This window comes from Gymnodraco acuticeps, unplaced genomic scaffold (assembly GCF_902827175.1).
Source record: "Gymnodraco acuticeps unplaced genomic scaffold, fGymAcu1.1, whole genome shotgun sequence".
Lineage (NCBI taxonomy): Eukaryota > Metazoa > Chordata > Actinopteri > Perciformes > Bathydraconidae > Gymnodraco > Gymnodraco acuticeps.
The window spans coordinates 5,198,080-5,213,697 of NW_022990271.1; the positions used below are offsets into that span (position 1 = coordinate 5,198,080).

Sequence of the window (15,618 nt, forward strand, 5' to 3'; positions counted from 1 at the left end):
AATCTGACCATTGATTGACGGTTTTAGAATTGACCTGCTCCATATCTGGGGATAAGATACTGTTTGATGAATGTTGACATGTTTCTAATATTGGTTGAGTTATAACAGGTAACACAGATGCAGAATAAGTGGCCAAGGGGCTACTGTGAGAGATGTGATTTCCAGAATGGAATACTGAAGAAGTTGACCTGTGAGTAATGTTTCAACAGGTATAAAAGTAACTGAGGTTTGAAATGTAGAAAGAACATATTACAGTTAAAACTAAAACATAGTAGTGTAATGAGACATCATTTAATTTAGACAACATCATGTAACTAGCCTGGTGAAGAAGTAAAAGCCATAGACTTTATTGTTTAGGTCATTATGAGGATATACATTTCATCTCAATTTATAAGACATTTGATGACAGTTTGTTGGAATTCTGTATTCATTTTTTCAGCGTGATAATATCTAGGCACTGACAGGTAGAAGCAGTATCACCAGGAAATCATTCACTTTGTTAGCATCGTGATTTTGGTTGTTTTTGAATCCATAACATTAATGTGTTTCTTTACCAGAAACATTAGCAGTTCATATTATATTTGGATTTTAAATAGGATCTCAAGGATTTCATTTAAAAATAAACACAGATGCTTGTCAGAAATTCAGAGCTATTGAAATATGTTATTTAGTTTACCTAAAGATGTTGGGGTTCTTATTTAGTTGGCACAATCCAAGTACTAAGATTCTGAAGCTGTACTGGCAGATAGGAGGTCTACAATTAATTTAGAAAACCTGTTCACAGACGGCTGTTGTTTCAAGACACCCCACCAACAGGCTCCAAGTGGGTCAAAACAGCTGAGCGTAGGCTTGAGGGAGTTGTATCAGATTTCTCCACACAGGTTGCTGGTGCCAAAAGGGGGACCCGAGAAGCACGAGGCCGACACAGCAGAGTTCGTCTGGCTGAAAGTCATCAGGACAAAGTGGCTCAACCCCAGGCTCTCCGGCCCCGACCGAGTGACCCAGAGGACCTCCCATGCCGTCCGCCTAGAAGGAAAGGGGGACAACTGGTACCACTGGAGCCAGTGTGCGGTCGGGAAAACACCTGCGAGGACCCTAGACGACATCAGGACAGACCTGGCCCTCGTCAAGGCAGTCGACCCGGGAGGCATCATCAGCGGGCCGGAGAAGGAGAATCGGGAAGACATCTCTCCAGCATCGACCCGGAAGCCGCCATCAGCGGCCCGGAGGAGGAGGAAGACATCTCTCTAGCAGGCAGCCCAGAAACTGCCGTCAGCGGATCGGGGGGACAAAGACACGACAAGCCAGGACGGCACAGGGGACTTGTCGAGGCAGCAGAGGAGTCTACTTCTCTGATCAGTTCCACCCGTGAAGGGCTAGCCGCATCTCCCCCTCCCTATCAGCTGCCCCTTGTTGGCGTATTCCTCTGAGGGGGGGGGGGGCTGATGATTCACCACACAAGGAGACTGCACTAGCACCCAGCTGCCCCCTCATGGTTCCTTCACTGCCATGGAAAGTGGTGTTCTGTCTCCATGAAGGTTTCAAGTACTCTAAATACCAGCTTCGGATGGATTTATACAATGTTTGGGGGACGGACACAGTAGAAAAGAATGACAGTGGGTATATGTTTCAAGTGCCTTGTTTAAAGTTTATCTCTGGAGAAAGAGATAAAAAGGGGGAATTGTGGAAGTTTATGAAGAGTATTATGCAGAAGATGTGATGCAGCATATTTTTGGTATATTCATTTTAATCTCACCAATATATAAGAGGTGTATTTTATCATGTTATCCCTAATATATGTGTGGGTATATACATTCCTGTGTATTAATAGTTGAAGGAACAAAATACATGTTTCCTCTTAAATATAGAGTTTTTTTTATAGATTCCTGAAACAATGTTCCCTTTTTCTTTAAAGTAGATTAGCGCAATAGTCTTTTTCTTTCACTTTTACCCTTTTCATCAAAAGGGTGCTTTAGGCTATTTTTGAGGGGTAAAATGCAGAATTACTTGTGAGTTCTGTTTTGAGTGAAAAGATTACCCTTTTGAGTGTTTTTCTTGGTTAACCATTAGATATAGTGGCTAAATTCGTCCTAAGTTAATTATGCGCATCCTGCAGGCCTTGAGAATTTAGTCACACAGTTAAGAGAGACAATGGTCCTTCTAGATTATGGGTGAGCTGACTTCGGGTGAATACAAGTTCAGAGATAATTGGGGGGTATGAAGACAGTTAGGCGTTGTTGGTGAGCTAGTTCTGAGGATGTCATGGGATAATGACTGTTTATTTCCAACAAGTATGGCTTTCATAAAGAAACACATGACTTGGGTGATAAGATGTGTTTTGTTGTAAAATGGGCCTGTTTGGTTTTCTGCTGGCCAGCGCTGGGTCACTGTGACAAAGCATATTTTGCGTCTGCCAATGAGAGGACCTGAAAAGATGACCAGCTGACCTAAACCCTTCCTTCTCTGTTCTGGTATATCTCCTGTCGATTCCTGAGTTCGGCCTCTCTTCACATGCTGTCAGGACAGAAGGATCTCCGCAGCACGCGAACAGGGCAGAAGTGGGCCGGCTACTTCTTAAACATTACAATATAATTGTAGTATATTGTATTATATTGTATTGTAATGTATTATATTGCATTGCATTATTACCTTTGATAATTAAAACAGATTGTTTAAACTGGTATCTGGGTGTTCTCTGTCTGATTTCCTTCCTGTTATGATTTTAAGCAGGACTCGTCAAAACGACACGCGGAGCCGAGTGGGGTTGTAAAAACCTCAAAACTCTAACAGTAACCGCTGTAGGAAGTCTGGAGAGACGCTGCGTGCGTTGGCTAACGACGTGGAGAGCCTGACGCGGCGGGCATATGCACACATGCCACCCGGAGTGCAGAGTGAGCTGGCACGTGATTAATTCATCAGGGCTCTCCTCCCTGCGGACTTGAGGGTTGGGGTACAGCTGCAGCATCCACAGTCCTTGCAGGCGGCCTTGGAGATGGCTGTAGAGAGAGATTGTGTGGAGTGTAGCGGCGAGGAGCAACGGAAGGCCGGTACCACCGGCTGTGAGGAGCTGCAGAGTGGAGGAGAAGCCTGTATGGGTTACCGAAATGACTGAAAGTGTTCAAGTTTTATTAGAGGAGAAAATGAGGGAGATGGAAGCAGCTGTCAATGCAGAGAGGGAACTGCGGCAGCAACAGGAGGCTAGACTCAAAGCGGAGCTGACCTCTCTTGAGCGAGATCTCCAGGAGAGTAAAGAGAAGGAGAGCCTTGTGGCCTCTCTGGAGAAGTGCCTCCAAGAGGGCAAAGAGAGAGAAAGGAGCCTGGTGGAGGAGGGTGCCAAGAGGGAGGCGCAGTTCAAAGAGCTGCTCAGGAGCCTGGAAGCCGAGAAGGACAACCTGGAGGAGCGTCTGACGAACCAGCTGTCCCAGCTCAACGGCAGCATCGCAGACTACCAGCAGGAGGCGGCGGACAACCGGGAGCACTTGGCCGAGCTGCAGCGGGAGGTGGAGCGGTTGGCGAGGGAGCGGGCCGAGTTGGAGGCTGAGGCGCAGAGCGAGAGCGACCGGGCCGCCAGGCTGGAGGAGGACATGAGGCAAGCACAGAGAGAGAGCAGAAGCAGAGTCTGGTAAGCAGGAGGAGCTGCTGAGTAGTGCCGTATCGACTTCAAAATATCGTCGAGACATATTTCCGCGTCGACGCGTCGCTACACACACGTGGGTCACCCAAAGCAACAAGCAGTTCGCAATCGCACTTCAAACACAATGGAGACTGAAACGGCTACCAACTCCTCCTCACAGGATTGCGCACGAAGCCCCGAAACGAAAACATCTCGCCCTAGGTCTTCAAAAGCATGGGAATATTTTAAAGTTAGTCCAAAACGCAAAGATATTTATATATTTATATCTCACTGAGACTGCTGCATAGCCTAGACCGGAAGCAGCAGCTAGCTGTGGTGGCTACCATTAGCAGCTGGCATTTGCTCTCCGATTTTTACATAAAAATGGAATTATGGATTATAAATTCAATCATTTTTTTATACATAGACGTTAAAAACCTATGGATTAACCGATTCAGCCGCGTTTTTTCTCATTTTAATGCCATTGAACACGTCTTTTGATCAGATTGACAGCTACGGCGGTGAGACGATCTCCCTAGAAGCTCTGTGAAGGTACGTGTTGTGATGACTGTATTTGCTTCCCCTGTCGCGAGTCCGGATCACTCAGTGATGATACTATATACCTACATAATCTGTGGAGTCTCAGCTTTAATCGGATATCTTGTATGTGCAGCTACGATAAGTAATAAGGGTACTTTTATCTTGAGTTATGTGCCAATGTCCGTTAGCATTTTTCGCTCAGGGGTCATTTAGATGCTTCTTATGAGACTTGTGTTTTGTTTTGGTAAACATGGTTTGTATCGTCAGTTAGCTGAGATTATTTCCGTTAATCTGGTATAACACATTAATAGGTTCTTAAATATTAAGATCCCCTGAGACACAGTATCGTGAAAAAATATTTTTTTACATTACGTTTTTTATGAATTGAACAACAGAAAAATAATCGTTAGATTAGTCGACTAATCGATCAAATAATCGCCCGATTAATCGTTTTCAAAATAATCGTTTCCCCCCCAGCACTACTGCTGAGGGAGGGATTGCATCAAGTACCAGGAGAGGATCAGCGAGATGGGTAGAGACGCTAAGGCGCTGCAGCAAGGTTACAACGAGCTCCAGAATAAGCTAGGACAATCCCAACTGGAGACTTTGAAAACTCTAGAAGACCTGCAAAGGACAGAAGCAGAGTTGGATACCTGTAAACCTCAGCTGGATGAGTCCCAGAAGCAGGCAAGCGTAGCTATAGCGGAGAGGAGTATCATGGAGCAGAACGCCCAACACAGAGAGGCCTCGATGAAGGCAGAGGTGGAGCAGACCCTGGACTCTGTGAGGTTCAGACTCGGAGGCGAACGGAAGGAGATGGAGCTGAGACTGGACGAGGTGGACAGAAGCGGAACTATGACACCAGGACAAGAGGGCAGCATTTCCGGGCCGGGGAGCTGGTCTGGGTCTACAGCCCACAACGGAAGAAAGGCCGGTGCCCAAAACTGGACAGTCAGTGGGTTGGTCCCTGTAGAGTACTGGAGAGGGTGGGGGTAGTGTTTGTGCTGAGTTTTATTTGTTCCTCGTGGGCGAGGAACTTTGTAGTGGGGGGGTAGTGTAGCGATCCTGATAGGCTACTCAGGGTGTCACTTAGGCATCCCCCGTCTCTCTGCCAATCATAGAGCTGCACCGTGATGGTGGCTGAGGTGCGGGCCTGTGGTTGGTGGAGCGGACGGGGAAGGGCGGGAGTTGTGACGTAGACGGTGCTATATATATGGGTATGTGTAGAAGTTAGATGAGTGGAGTGTGCGGTAGAACCCACGAAGTGTACTTGACCTGTTATCATCTGTCTTCAAATACTAGTTATTAAAGCCTAATAACTACAAGCCTGTCTCCGACTCATCTTGGGAACGTTACAATAGTGTTATTATTTATTTCCTGACTTTTTTTCTGTGAAGATCCCGGAAAGGGTTATTAATATTTGGTTATGTGTGGCTTTCTAGAAAACAATAAATGTTTACGTTTAGACACCCATGCGATCGTCACACCTTTTATGTTACAAACTGACCCGGCAGAGAAGGGAAAAGTTATGTGGCCCTCACAGGAAAAAGTTTGGGGACCCCTGACTTAAACAATGCAACTTGCAGACATCCTTGTCTGTCCCCACACCTATACCTTTAATATGTTTCTTAGATCACTTTTTTTCTCACCGACTTGTGAAGCACCTTGAGAAGACGTTGTTTTAAAAGTGTGGTATACAAATAAAATGTGTAATTATATCATATTATATTAATAATTGTACAACATTGTTTTTGTATCATTGTAACAAACCAGTAAACTTCTCCCAAAGCTGTGGTACTACCTTGATAAGTTGAAGGGGATATATCATGAAAAACTCACTTCTTCAGTGCTTGTCCACATACAGTACATTTGGGTGGAGCAAACTAGCCTTTTTTTGGGAGGGGTGCTAAAATAGACAGTTGTTAAAGCGGAGGGTTTTAGACAGAGGGGGAATATTCCAAAAGTCAGACAGTGGAAAAATAAAGTGATATTTGAACATTAAAGCATTTAAATGTTCTACTGTAGCGGAAACACAAAACAAAAGTATGAACCTGAAAATGAACATGACCCCTTTTAGGTCTTTTGGTGTCTCTTGTTACGGAAGATGTTTTAATATGTCACAGTAGGAAAAGCACATTTATCAATAATATAATTAATTGTGGCTACATTCCATTTACCTCATAATGGAATGTAGCTTCACCTACATAACGTCTGCTGTGTTTTTAAATATGTCATCTACAGTTCTGCAAAGTGCAAATAGACAGAATAGAAAACATAAACATTCTCAATAATAAAGACAAGAGACATACTGATTTTATGTTTTTTCTTGGTTGCCATTGAGCAAACACTTTAGAGACAGGGGGTGGGGATGGGTTTGGGAGTGGATGGGAAACAATAGGTTTCAAGAATATAATGGCATTTGTCCACTATACTGTACATATGAACTGTACTGTACAATTACAATTGTTGTATGGCTGTTAAGCAGTGAATGCAGGGATTTTATACACAGCCGACATTCTTTACAGAGCTGGGATCCCCTTTGGCTGGAATACGCACCAGCTGATTGGTCCCTTTGATGGCGGTATTTCCCTTGTAAGGGGGAAAAAAGCAGCACAAACTCAAAACACATGAAGTGATTTTCTCTTTCACACACATACATACAATCATACTTTCTCGCTCTGCCGCACAAACACACACACACACAAATCATCCTCTTCCCAAATCCGTACATCTCTTTCCAAGATACTCAAAAAAAAATGTAAAATAAAAAGATAAATATTTAACTTCAACTACCCAGCAGAGGCTGGTGTTCCGGCTTTGTACAGTATTTTTACCTGTATATTATATGCTATAAAGAATGTCTGTGACATTAAAATTAATTAAATAAGGAAAATGAATTGGTAGTAACAGAGCAACTGCTGCTTACACTGATTGTTATGAAATGTAAACTCATAAAGCAGCTAATTATTGTGAGCTTTAAGTTCACTGTAACATCTGTGACGCCTGATGTTGCCGGATTTCTTCTCATTTATCTTCCGTTTTCCAAGCTCTGTAACATTCCCTGATGCCGAGTGGTCTCCTGCATATTCAACGTTCCCTTTTCTCGGTCCTTCTCAGTGCATCTCCTCTTGGCGCCAAGTAAAGAGCTGCCAAGGCACTGCGAGAGCATGGGTGGCAGTTCAAACATGGAAACACTGTACACTGCACTTGAGGACACTTCATCGCGGACTTCAGGAAAAGCGAAGCAAGAGTGCTTTGAAGATTGGAAATCAGTTGCCATTACGTTACCTCCCACTGAGAATGTAAACGCTTGCCAGGGAGTTGGAAAGGGAGTGCTTTGGTGTCGCAGTGACCTTCATACCATGAATTCATTACTGCCATACAACACAAGCTGCTGTGGTATGTCTGGAGGGTCCCTGCTATGGCCACTGCCTCCTCTGGAGTGCCTCAGGGAAGAAGGCTTGGCCCCTCTAAGTTTCTGTTTGCCCCTCTCTGGGTTGAATGTGCCTCGGCTGGTAAACTGGGGTCTTTCGCTATGTCCTTCCTGATCTCCTGTAGGGCTGATGTCTAAGCAGTCGGATCGAGAGGCTTGAGATGTATTCAGAGCCTGAGCCTGTGCTGGACCTGAGCCTGCAGAGGGAGACTTGGAGTGGAAACGAAAGCGCCGGCTGGTGGCAGAAGAGGACGAGGACGATGGTTGGTAATGTGATGAGGAAGAGTAGGAGGAAACACTGGAGTCAACAGAGTCCAGGGACTCTGGCTGCCTGCGGAGAGCACGCCGGCGGGGGCTCGTCATGTCAGACCTCCGAGGCCAGGGGGAAGTCAACACTGGACCTTTCTCTGCAACGAAATGTAAAGACAACGTTTATGTGAAAAATATTTTTTCTCCAGTTGCACATAAAAACTAGAATTACGGCTTTACAGTTGTATGCCTCAGCCGACCAGTCAAGTTGCAGTTTACGTCCATGTCTGATCTGGCCATAATTGTATCCTATTTGTATGACATTTTCATAATTTTTAGGGTATTCATTCTTTAGTAAAGGCCAAATATGTGTTTAATCAAGCCAAGGTGACTTTTACCATAGTCAACCAAAATCGAATCATTTCATTCTTGAGTCCAATAAGATGTTGGTGCCAATTTCAAATAAAATGATTGATTTTTTGATTTGGCCATTGCTGTTGCATGCACGGAAGCATACAAATAGTAAACTGAAAAATGAATTTTGATTTTGTGCATAGTGCCATACCAGAGAAATCCGAGAAGGTTCCCTCAGAGTCCACATTGAGGTTTTCCGAGCTGTCGGCTGTACCGATAGAAGCCTCCGACTCCAGGGTCTCATCATCTGAGGCTCGTGGCTCCAGAGACAGCATCTCAAAAGTCAACTCCTCTCTGCAGAGGAAAATATATCCAGATTAACAAATTAGCTGAACACACATCGTGAAATACATAATAGTTCTAACACATGCATATTTAACATTTTATTTGACTGAATTCAAATATTTAATGTTTTTAGTATTGTGACAGACTCTTCACAGGGTCTCATTATCCGGAGTTACAACATTTTCAGAACATTTTAAGTGCATTTGCTGTGTTTACTTCTCTTTCTGCAGGCTTTCGATTTGCTCTGTCAACACTCTCTCTTCCTGCTGCATGGCTGCCTGCTGATGCTCGGAGATTTCGGTTAAAGAGTCCTCTCCCTCTTCACAGCCACTCTCCTCTATCACAGGGTCCACCACTGATGGCAGCCGCGGACTAACTGGAGGCGAGGGTGTGTGGTAGCTTATTTGCTGTACATGGCCTTTTCCCTGAGAAACAAAACAAGGGCAGATGTTGTCTTCTCACTAATGTGAATATTACATTTGTGGTTCAGAAATAAATGAATGATAACAGTTATGCAGTCATACACAGCACACTTCACAACTTTTAGCACGCAGCTACTCACAAGCACAGGCAATGACTAAACCAAATGAAATAATCAGCAGAGCAGCACTAGAAGATGATCAAACAACAAGGTAGATGCAGCACAGTGATACACACTTTACCTTTTTAGCTGCAATTGTCTGCTCAGAAATGTGAAAAGCAAAAGAAAGAAGAATCAGTAATGCGAGGTTCTGAAAGGTCATTGTTATTCTGGTTTCAATGTGCAGTATCAAGGTCTGATTTGCTGCCTTTCTAGCTAAGGGTCAGATGATCAGGATTTGTCAGAAGGAATCCTTCTTGGTTCTTTGAAGTGAAGCTAATACTCACAATATAACTATCATTAAGTACTTGCACAGGAAATGAACTATGACATTTCATTTTGACATTTCTGTCCACAATGTATCCAGTATCCAATTTATCCTTCTAGATTCGTTATGAAAAAGAAAGAGATCTAAATAAGCTCTTTATGCAGTATTTGCATACATTATTTCAAGTCATACATTATGTAGAAAAATGTTTGATTTATGTGTTCCATAATCCGATGTAAATCTAATAAGAAGTGATTATATGATTGCATTATCTGCTGACTTCATTCCACAAGACAATGCAAGAAAATACAGAAGCAGAGACATAATGAGTCATGCTTAAGGGATGGAGAAGACATTAAGATGTTCATATTTCAAGCCATGAGACTATGCAGTGATTGGCACCACAACAACCACTGGATGATGACTTGGGGACTGGATACATACCATAGTGCGCATTATGTTCATAAATCTAACAGCTATTAGTACAGGTTTCTGGGTAAAGGAAAGGACACGTTAAGGGAGGAGGATCAGGAGAGGAGAAACAAATCTTACAAAAGGAGGAAATCAGGAAATGTACAGCACTGAAGGAGAGTTTAGGATGGTTCAGTCAGTAAGATATAGCCATGAGTAACTGCGAATCTTATAAAAGTTTGATTAGTAATATTTGTCATATTATCCGATCTTACCATCGATCGGCGAATGTGGGTCAGTCTGCACTTGGCCTTATTCTCTGCAAACTCCAGGCTGTTGATGTCCTTTAGTCGAACTCTGTACTTATTCATCTGTTCACAAATGATAAGTTCGACACACCTATGGAGGGCAAGAAAACCACTTCAGAAGAATGGAAAATTGTAGTTGTGTTAAAGTAATTGAGAAGCAATAGCCTCTCTGCAGGCCTTGTATTTTGCCTCAGGTCAGCAGTTCTCAAATTGTTGGAAACAAAAAGGAAATCCCATGAATTTCCTCAACCATTATCGAGGAACTGAGCAGCAACACAATCCAATTTAAAAACCATTTTGTTTAAATAATATCATCATGATGTCAGTTATGCTGAAAAATGGTAATCACTTCAGTTAACTTTGGTCTCAAAGTGTTTGTTTGTCGAGCATCATCATTCGTCAATTATCTGTCAAAATTGCACTTCTGCCATCTGAATATATCTTGCTAAATTGGATCTTGATAGACTTGAATAGATGTTGTTAATTGCTCCCACATGACACACATTCATTTAAGATCCACTGCTGCTTCAAACTTTGTAAATTGCTGTCTCGGTCAATTCGAGGGAAGGTATTTGATAGACATGATGGTTTATTCTTACGCTGTCGTCTTGCCGATGTCCTGGACACTCTGCATGGGATCGATGGTGTCAGGACAGCGCAGGATGCAGGGAGCAAAAACTATAGCCAAGGCGTTAGCAGACATCCGATTTGTGTCCTCTTGTAAAGAGACCCTAAAAGCATGAATTTAGTATTATAACAGGCCATCAGGGAGGCCATAAAGCAGTTTAATGCATGAATCCTACTATAAGACCAGTTTTTTACCTGACGAGATGAAATATGAGGCGTTCCAGAGTGTTTAGATGAGTTCTGCTTAGCTGGTCAATAATTGAATACACTCCTCGGATCAATTCCTTTTTATCTTGCAAAACTTTGGAGGCACAAGACAAATCATGATTAACCTTTGCAGCAAACAAATATATCTTCTGCTGTTCACAATCATAACTTGTAATTGTGACAGAATCTCCAGTGTGGTGGCTTTCAAAACACAATGGAGTTGGACGTCGATCACTTACCCATGGTCCGTATGAACTCATCATACAGCTCAAATGTCATCAGAGGATTAGGCAGGTCTCTCAGCCACTGCTTGAAAACACTAGCGATGACGTGGATGTTGTACTCGTCCAGATTCATGCTGTCTACATCTGCGTGGTCACAAGGAGAATGAACAAAAAACAAACCAACACTTTATCAGTAGTTAGTAATGACATTTGTTCCTATCCATTTCATGTTTCTCAGCTTTAAGGCGAAACAGTAAATGCTAGTCAATTTTGGTCTATTTTGGCAGATATATTTAGCCATATATCAACCATACATTTTATTTTATGTAAAGCATCTTTGAGCATTAGGAAAAGCGCTATAAAAATCCCATGTAGTATTATTATTATTATAGCCTAATATATAGAACATTTTTTATAAAAAAACATGGCTAAAATAGATTTTTTATAATTCTTTTAAAAACGGCTGTTATCCAAAATTCCCCAAAATGTTTTGTTCTAATACGTTAATAGAATGTAGACATATTTGTTATCCTAGCTTTATCCAACAGTGTTTTAACTTGACATTATAATTCAGGTTTTGTTTTTTTATTGATACTGATGCAATTTGTGCAAATGCATATTAAATAACATCACATTTTCTGTATATTTAAGAATAACAATTTCAAAAACTTTAATCACAATAAAATAATTGCATTAATGTAAGTAATTTGCCGGGAAAGTGTCATGGTGATATATTAAACAGTTGAGCTCCCCTCTAATGGCCAGCCAAACGTTCTCACCTGTGTCGAGTCCCTGCTTGAGTTCCCTGATTTTGTTGGTGGAGCCAGATTTTCTGTATATTCCTTCAGTGTAGAGGCCATGCATCTCGATGTAGTTGATAAGCTTCTCCACTACCAGGGGCACCGTCCTCTCGTCATTAGTCAGACGAGACACCTCCACTCCGAACTGTCTGGAGGAAAGCTCTGGATCAAACTGTTAACAGACACAAACACAACATAATCTGTTAAACACATAGACATGCTATGTAGACATGCTATGTAGACATGCTATGTAGACACACGCAGACAACCACACATATTTATATTTGAAAAGGAACCAAATAAATGGTAATATCTAAAAAATTGCTTTTGTCTTTTTTGTCTCTTTCGTCATTGCAAGATTATTTGATTTCAGAAATAACACTATCTACTGTTCAGAAACCAGGATTAAAACAATTAGTGTCATGGGACATTGTTTTGCGGGAGCACAATATGGCCGACTCACCTTCTTGCTGCATTTGTTGGTCGTCTTCTGGCAGCACTTTCTGTGGCAGGCGTACCGGCACACTGGATGAACACAACCAGAGAAATCAAACAGGTCATTACCATTATCCACAGAAAGGCAGTGCCTCCTCATAATTCAGCAAAAGTAGTTTGGACAAAAGAAAACAAATGTTATCGCTTGAGAGACCAAAGCAGCATTGGCTGGCGTGAGGAAAACATCCTGTGGGAATAAAGGACAAACTGTGGGGAAATCTCTGGAGAGACGGCGCCGCAGACCCCATGAGTCCAGTTGAAAACAATCTGATTATGGCCGAGGACAGAGAGATAGAGATAGAGATAGAGTGTGGAGGAACTGCTGTGGAGACAGAGCAGCACTTCCTCACACAATGCTCAACTTTTGAACCTGTACGGAAACAATTCTTCCCAAAACTCAAACATAAGCATCCTCAATTATTTAAAAAACTAAAAACACATTGTGAGCTGCATTGTGTCTCTGCCTGCCACAGTCTGAGGGAACCGGACTGAGCAGATACATCAGGTCTCACATCTTATGTATATAGTACATCATATTCTATTTTGTACTCATGTATTATATGAATGAAATGAATCTGTATTCCTTGTAAAAAAAGTTTGTAACTGTTCATCTGTTCATTTGTTTATTTGTATGTATTTTTGTATAGATGTTACAACTATACATAGCTTTGGCAATACTGTATGTAAATATGGTCATGCTAATAAAGCTTTTGAATTGAATTGAGAGAGAGAGAGAGAGAGAGAGAGAGAGAGAGAGAGATAGATAGATAGATAGATAGATAGATAGATAGATAGATAGATAGATAGATAGATAGATAGATAGATAGATAGATAGAGAGATAGAGAGAGAGAGAGAGAGAGAGAGAGAGAGACTGGCTCTCAGAGGCCAGACTGGTGTGTGTGTGTGTTTGTGTAAACAAGTTCAGTGAATGTCTGTGTGGTAGAGATTGATGAAAAAGATTATAAGATTTGGCATGAAAAGTTATATAAGTCAGAATAATGTGGCTGTATGAGTGAGTGAGTCTGTGAGTGATTCTATGTGTGACATCAATTACAATTACTAAATTGTTTGGACTTGGCCCCCACCAAGAGCTTGTTTGATAGAATTCAAAGACAAAAACTTTTTCAAAATACATTTTTAAGAGAAAGTCAGAGATTTGTTTCACTCATGTTCATTTCAAGAATGAGCGCAAACATAAATACATATTGCAAATTCAATATCATATATATTTTAAGGTTGCAATTTTCGTAAAATCTGTTGATTATATTAACATTAGACTGTCAGAAAAGTGTAAAAACAACAGCGATCAAGAGTTTCAAGAGCTTAGGTAACATGAATAGCTAAATATATGCAAATGCAGCATAATAAACCTTCACATTTAGAAATCTTGGAACAGAGAATATCGGGAATTTTTCCTCAGAAATGATAAATAATTTAACTACTTAGTTTTCTGTCAAAAAAATTGCAATTATTACTTTGGCAACATTTAATAGAGAAAATGTACCTCTACCTAGTCATCTATTGACACCAGTTAAAATATGTTACATAACCCTTCCCGTTTTTAATTAGAACTACTGTATGATATTAAGGGATTCTCATGGAGTCCTGTATTCCTGGTAAGATAAGGTATATTTTGCATGCATACTTACATTTGCACACACAGGCACGGTCCATCATCCAGATGAGTGATGAGCAGTATTCACAGTATGTGGGGATGCTGTACTGGGTGGACTTGAAGATGTGTCCGTTATGCTCCTCCACCTGCAGAGAGCAGCACACGTTCATTTGGAGTTCACTTGCACATGTCCCTTTACATACAGTAAAGAACAAATGTGCAATTTTTCTTTTACTTAGATTTGATGAGAATGAAGTTAGACTTACAATATCCGTGTCCTTCTTCCTCGTCTTTTTACGCTCAGGTTTAGGTACCTGCTGTAGTCAAAACAGAAACAGAAAAACCCAAAGTGAAAATAAAATCGAGTGTGAAATGTATTTTAGTATTTCAAACATCAGCTAGATACTATTTTCCTGGAGGCATTTGCATGTCTTTACCCTGCTGACTGTGCTGTCCAGAGGCTTGTACTCAGTCATGAACTCATCCAGGAACACTTTAAAGGTGTTGACCCACACTGTGACAGGAGACTCTCTCCAGTCCCTCTGCTCCTGTCGCATGGTCTTCTCCAAGATCTGCTCAAACAGAGCGTACAGGTCTTTGTAGCGGATGCTCTTATTATCGTCCATCTGGGGAGGAAGACAACAGGTTCAGGGGAAGCGCACAGAATTGATCTACTTGAGTAGTAGAGTAGTACAAATTAATATTCTTTTAAGCTACCTTGTAAAAAGGAGTGTGATTTGATTACATATTTGCGCTCTTGATCCCTTTTTTTCTTATCGAAGAGTGATTTATTTATGCAAGAGTGATATGTAGATAACGTTTAAAGAGTTGACAACACTTACTGCAAGAGCCGTGGAGTAAGAGTTGAAGATATTCAAACGGAATTCCTTCAAAGCCTTTTTAAACACAACATCCACCATGGTGTCCTTCTTACTGTCCTCTGTATCCAAGTCGTTGATCTATAATATAACAACATCTCAGCATGAATATAGACTGCCTGTAACTCTTTTATTTTAGATGTTGAAGTACACATGCAGATCATATAATCAGAGCATGTTTGTCTGCACCTTCTTCATGAGGAAGTCGTTCATGCTCCTGTAGTCGTTGGTGCAGGTGAGGATCTGCAGAGCGTCGTTCTGCCACTGAGTCGATTCCAGAGCCACGCTGCTGATCTTAACGCTGCGCCGCCGCTTCACCTTGGGAGACGGCTCCTTGTTCTCCTTCAAGTCTCTGAACCCTCGATCTAACATCATATCAGGACTGCAGGGCGGCGACATGTTCTCCTGACCTGCTGTGTGGAAGAGGATTTATGAGTCAGAATAACCTTCAGGTGAAGTTAAAATGTATAAGGACAGGATAAAAGAAGACAATGTGCAATATATGCAGTTGCTTTTTAATAACGCACCCTCTCCCAGCAATGGCCCAGTGTCTCCATAGTCTCCATCCAAAGAGTCACCACCACAGATCAGCTTTTCTCTGGAAGTCTTCTTTTCCCCATACTTTGTCTTGCCCCAGAAGCGCATCCTACGAACCCTGTTCCAAATTGAG

At 41.8% G+C, this 15,618-nt stretch overlaps 2 protein-coding genes across 12 annotated transcripts in view; one reads left to right on the plus strand and one right to left on the minus strand.

Moving 5' to 3' along the window:
- Positions 1 to 3,009: 3,009 nt before the first annotated feature.
- LOC117549285 (translation initiation factor IF-2-like) lies at positions 3,010 to 3,638 on the plus strand. Its single transcript, XM_034221054.1, has one exon. The coding sequence runs from the start codon at positions 3,105 to 3,107 to the stop codon at positions 3,624 to 3,626; it is 522 nt and encodes a 173-aa protein (XP_034076945.1). The 5' UTR covers positions 3,010 to 3,104; the 3' UTR covers positions 3,627 to 3,638.
- Positions 3,639 to 6,462: 2,824 nt separating this feature from the next.
- myo9aa (myosin IXAa) overlaps positions 6,463 to 15,618 on the minus strand; it is a 120,592-nt gene continuing 111,436 nt past the window's right edge. For 4 of the 11 annotated variants that reach the window (XM_034221000.1, XM_034221004.1, XM_034221005.1 and 1 more), the window contains 17 exons: positions 15,476 to 15,603; positions 15,138 to 15,361; positions 14,913 to 15,029; positions 14,508 to 14,696; positions 14,337 to 14,387; positions 14,105 to 14,216; positions 12,423 to 12,484; positions 11,939 to 12,131; positions 11,175 to 11,303; positions 10,924 to 11,029; positions 10,701 to 10,832; positions 10,069 to 10,192; positions 9,827 to 9,874; positions 9,197 to 9,214; positions 8,751 to 8,959; positions 8,401 to 8,543; positions 6,463 to 7,993 (listed from right to left, as the gene is read on the minus strand). In XM_034221000.1, coding sequence (XP_034076891.1) covers positions 7,509 to 7,993; positions 8,401 to 8,543; positions 8,751 to 8,959; positions 9,197 to 9,214; positions 9,827 to 9,874; positions 10,069 to 10,192; positions 10,701 to 10,832; positions 10,924 to 11,029; positions 11,175 to 11,303; positions 11,939 to 12,131; positions 12,423 to 12,484; positions 14,105 to 14,216; positions 14,337 to 14,387; positions 14,508 to 14,696; positions 14,913 to 15,029; positions 15,138 to 15,361; positions 15,476 to 15,603 — 2,470 coding nt within the window. In that variant the 3' untranslated portion in view covers positions 6,463 to 7,508. The other 7 variants (XM_034220997.1, XM_034220998.1, XM_034220999.1 and 4 more) reach the window with 7 other exon arrangements.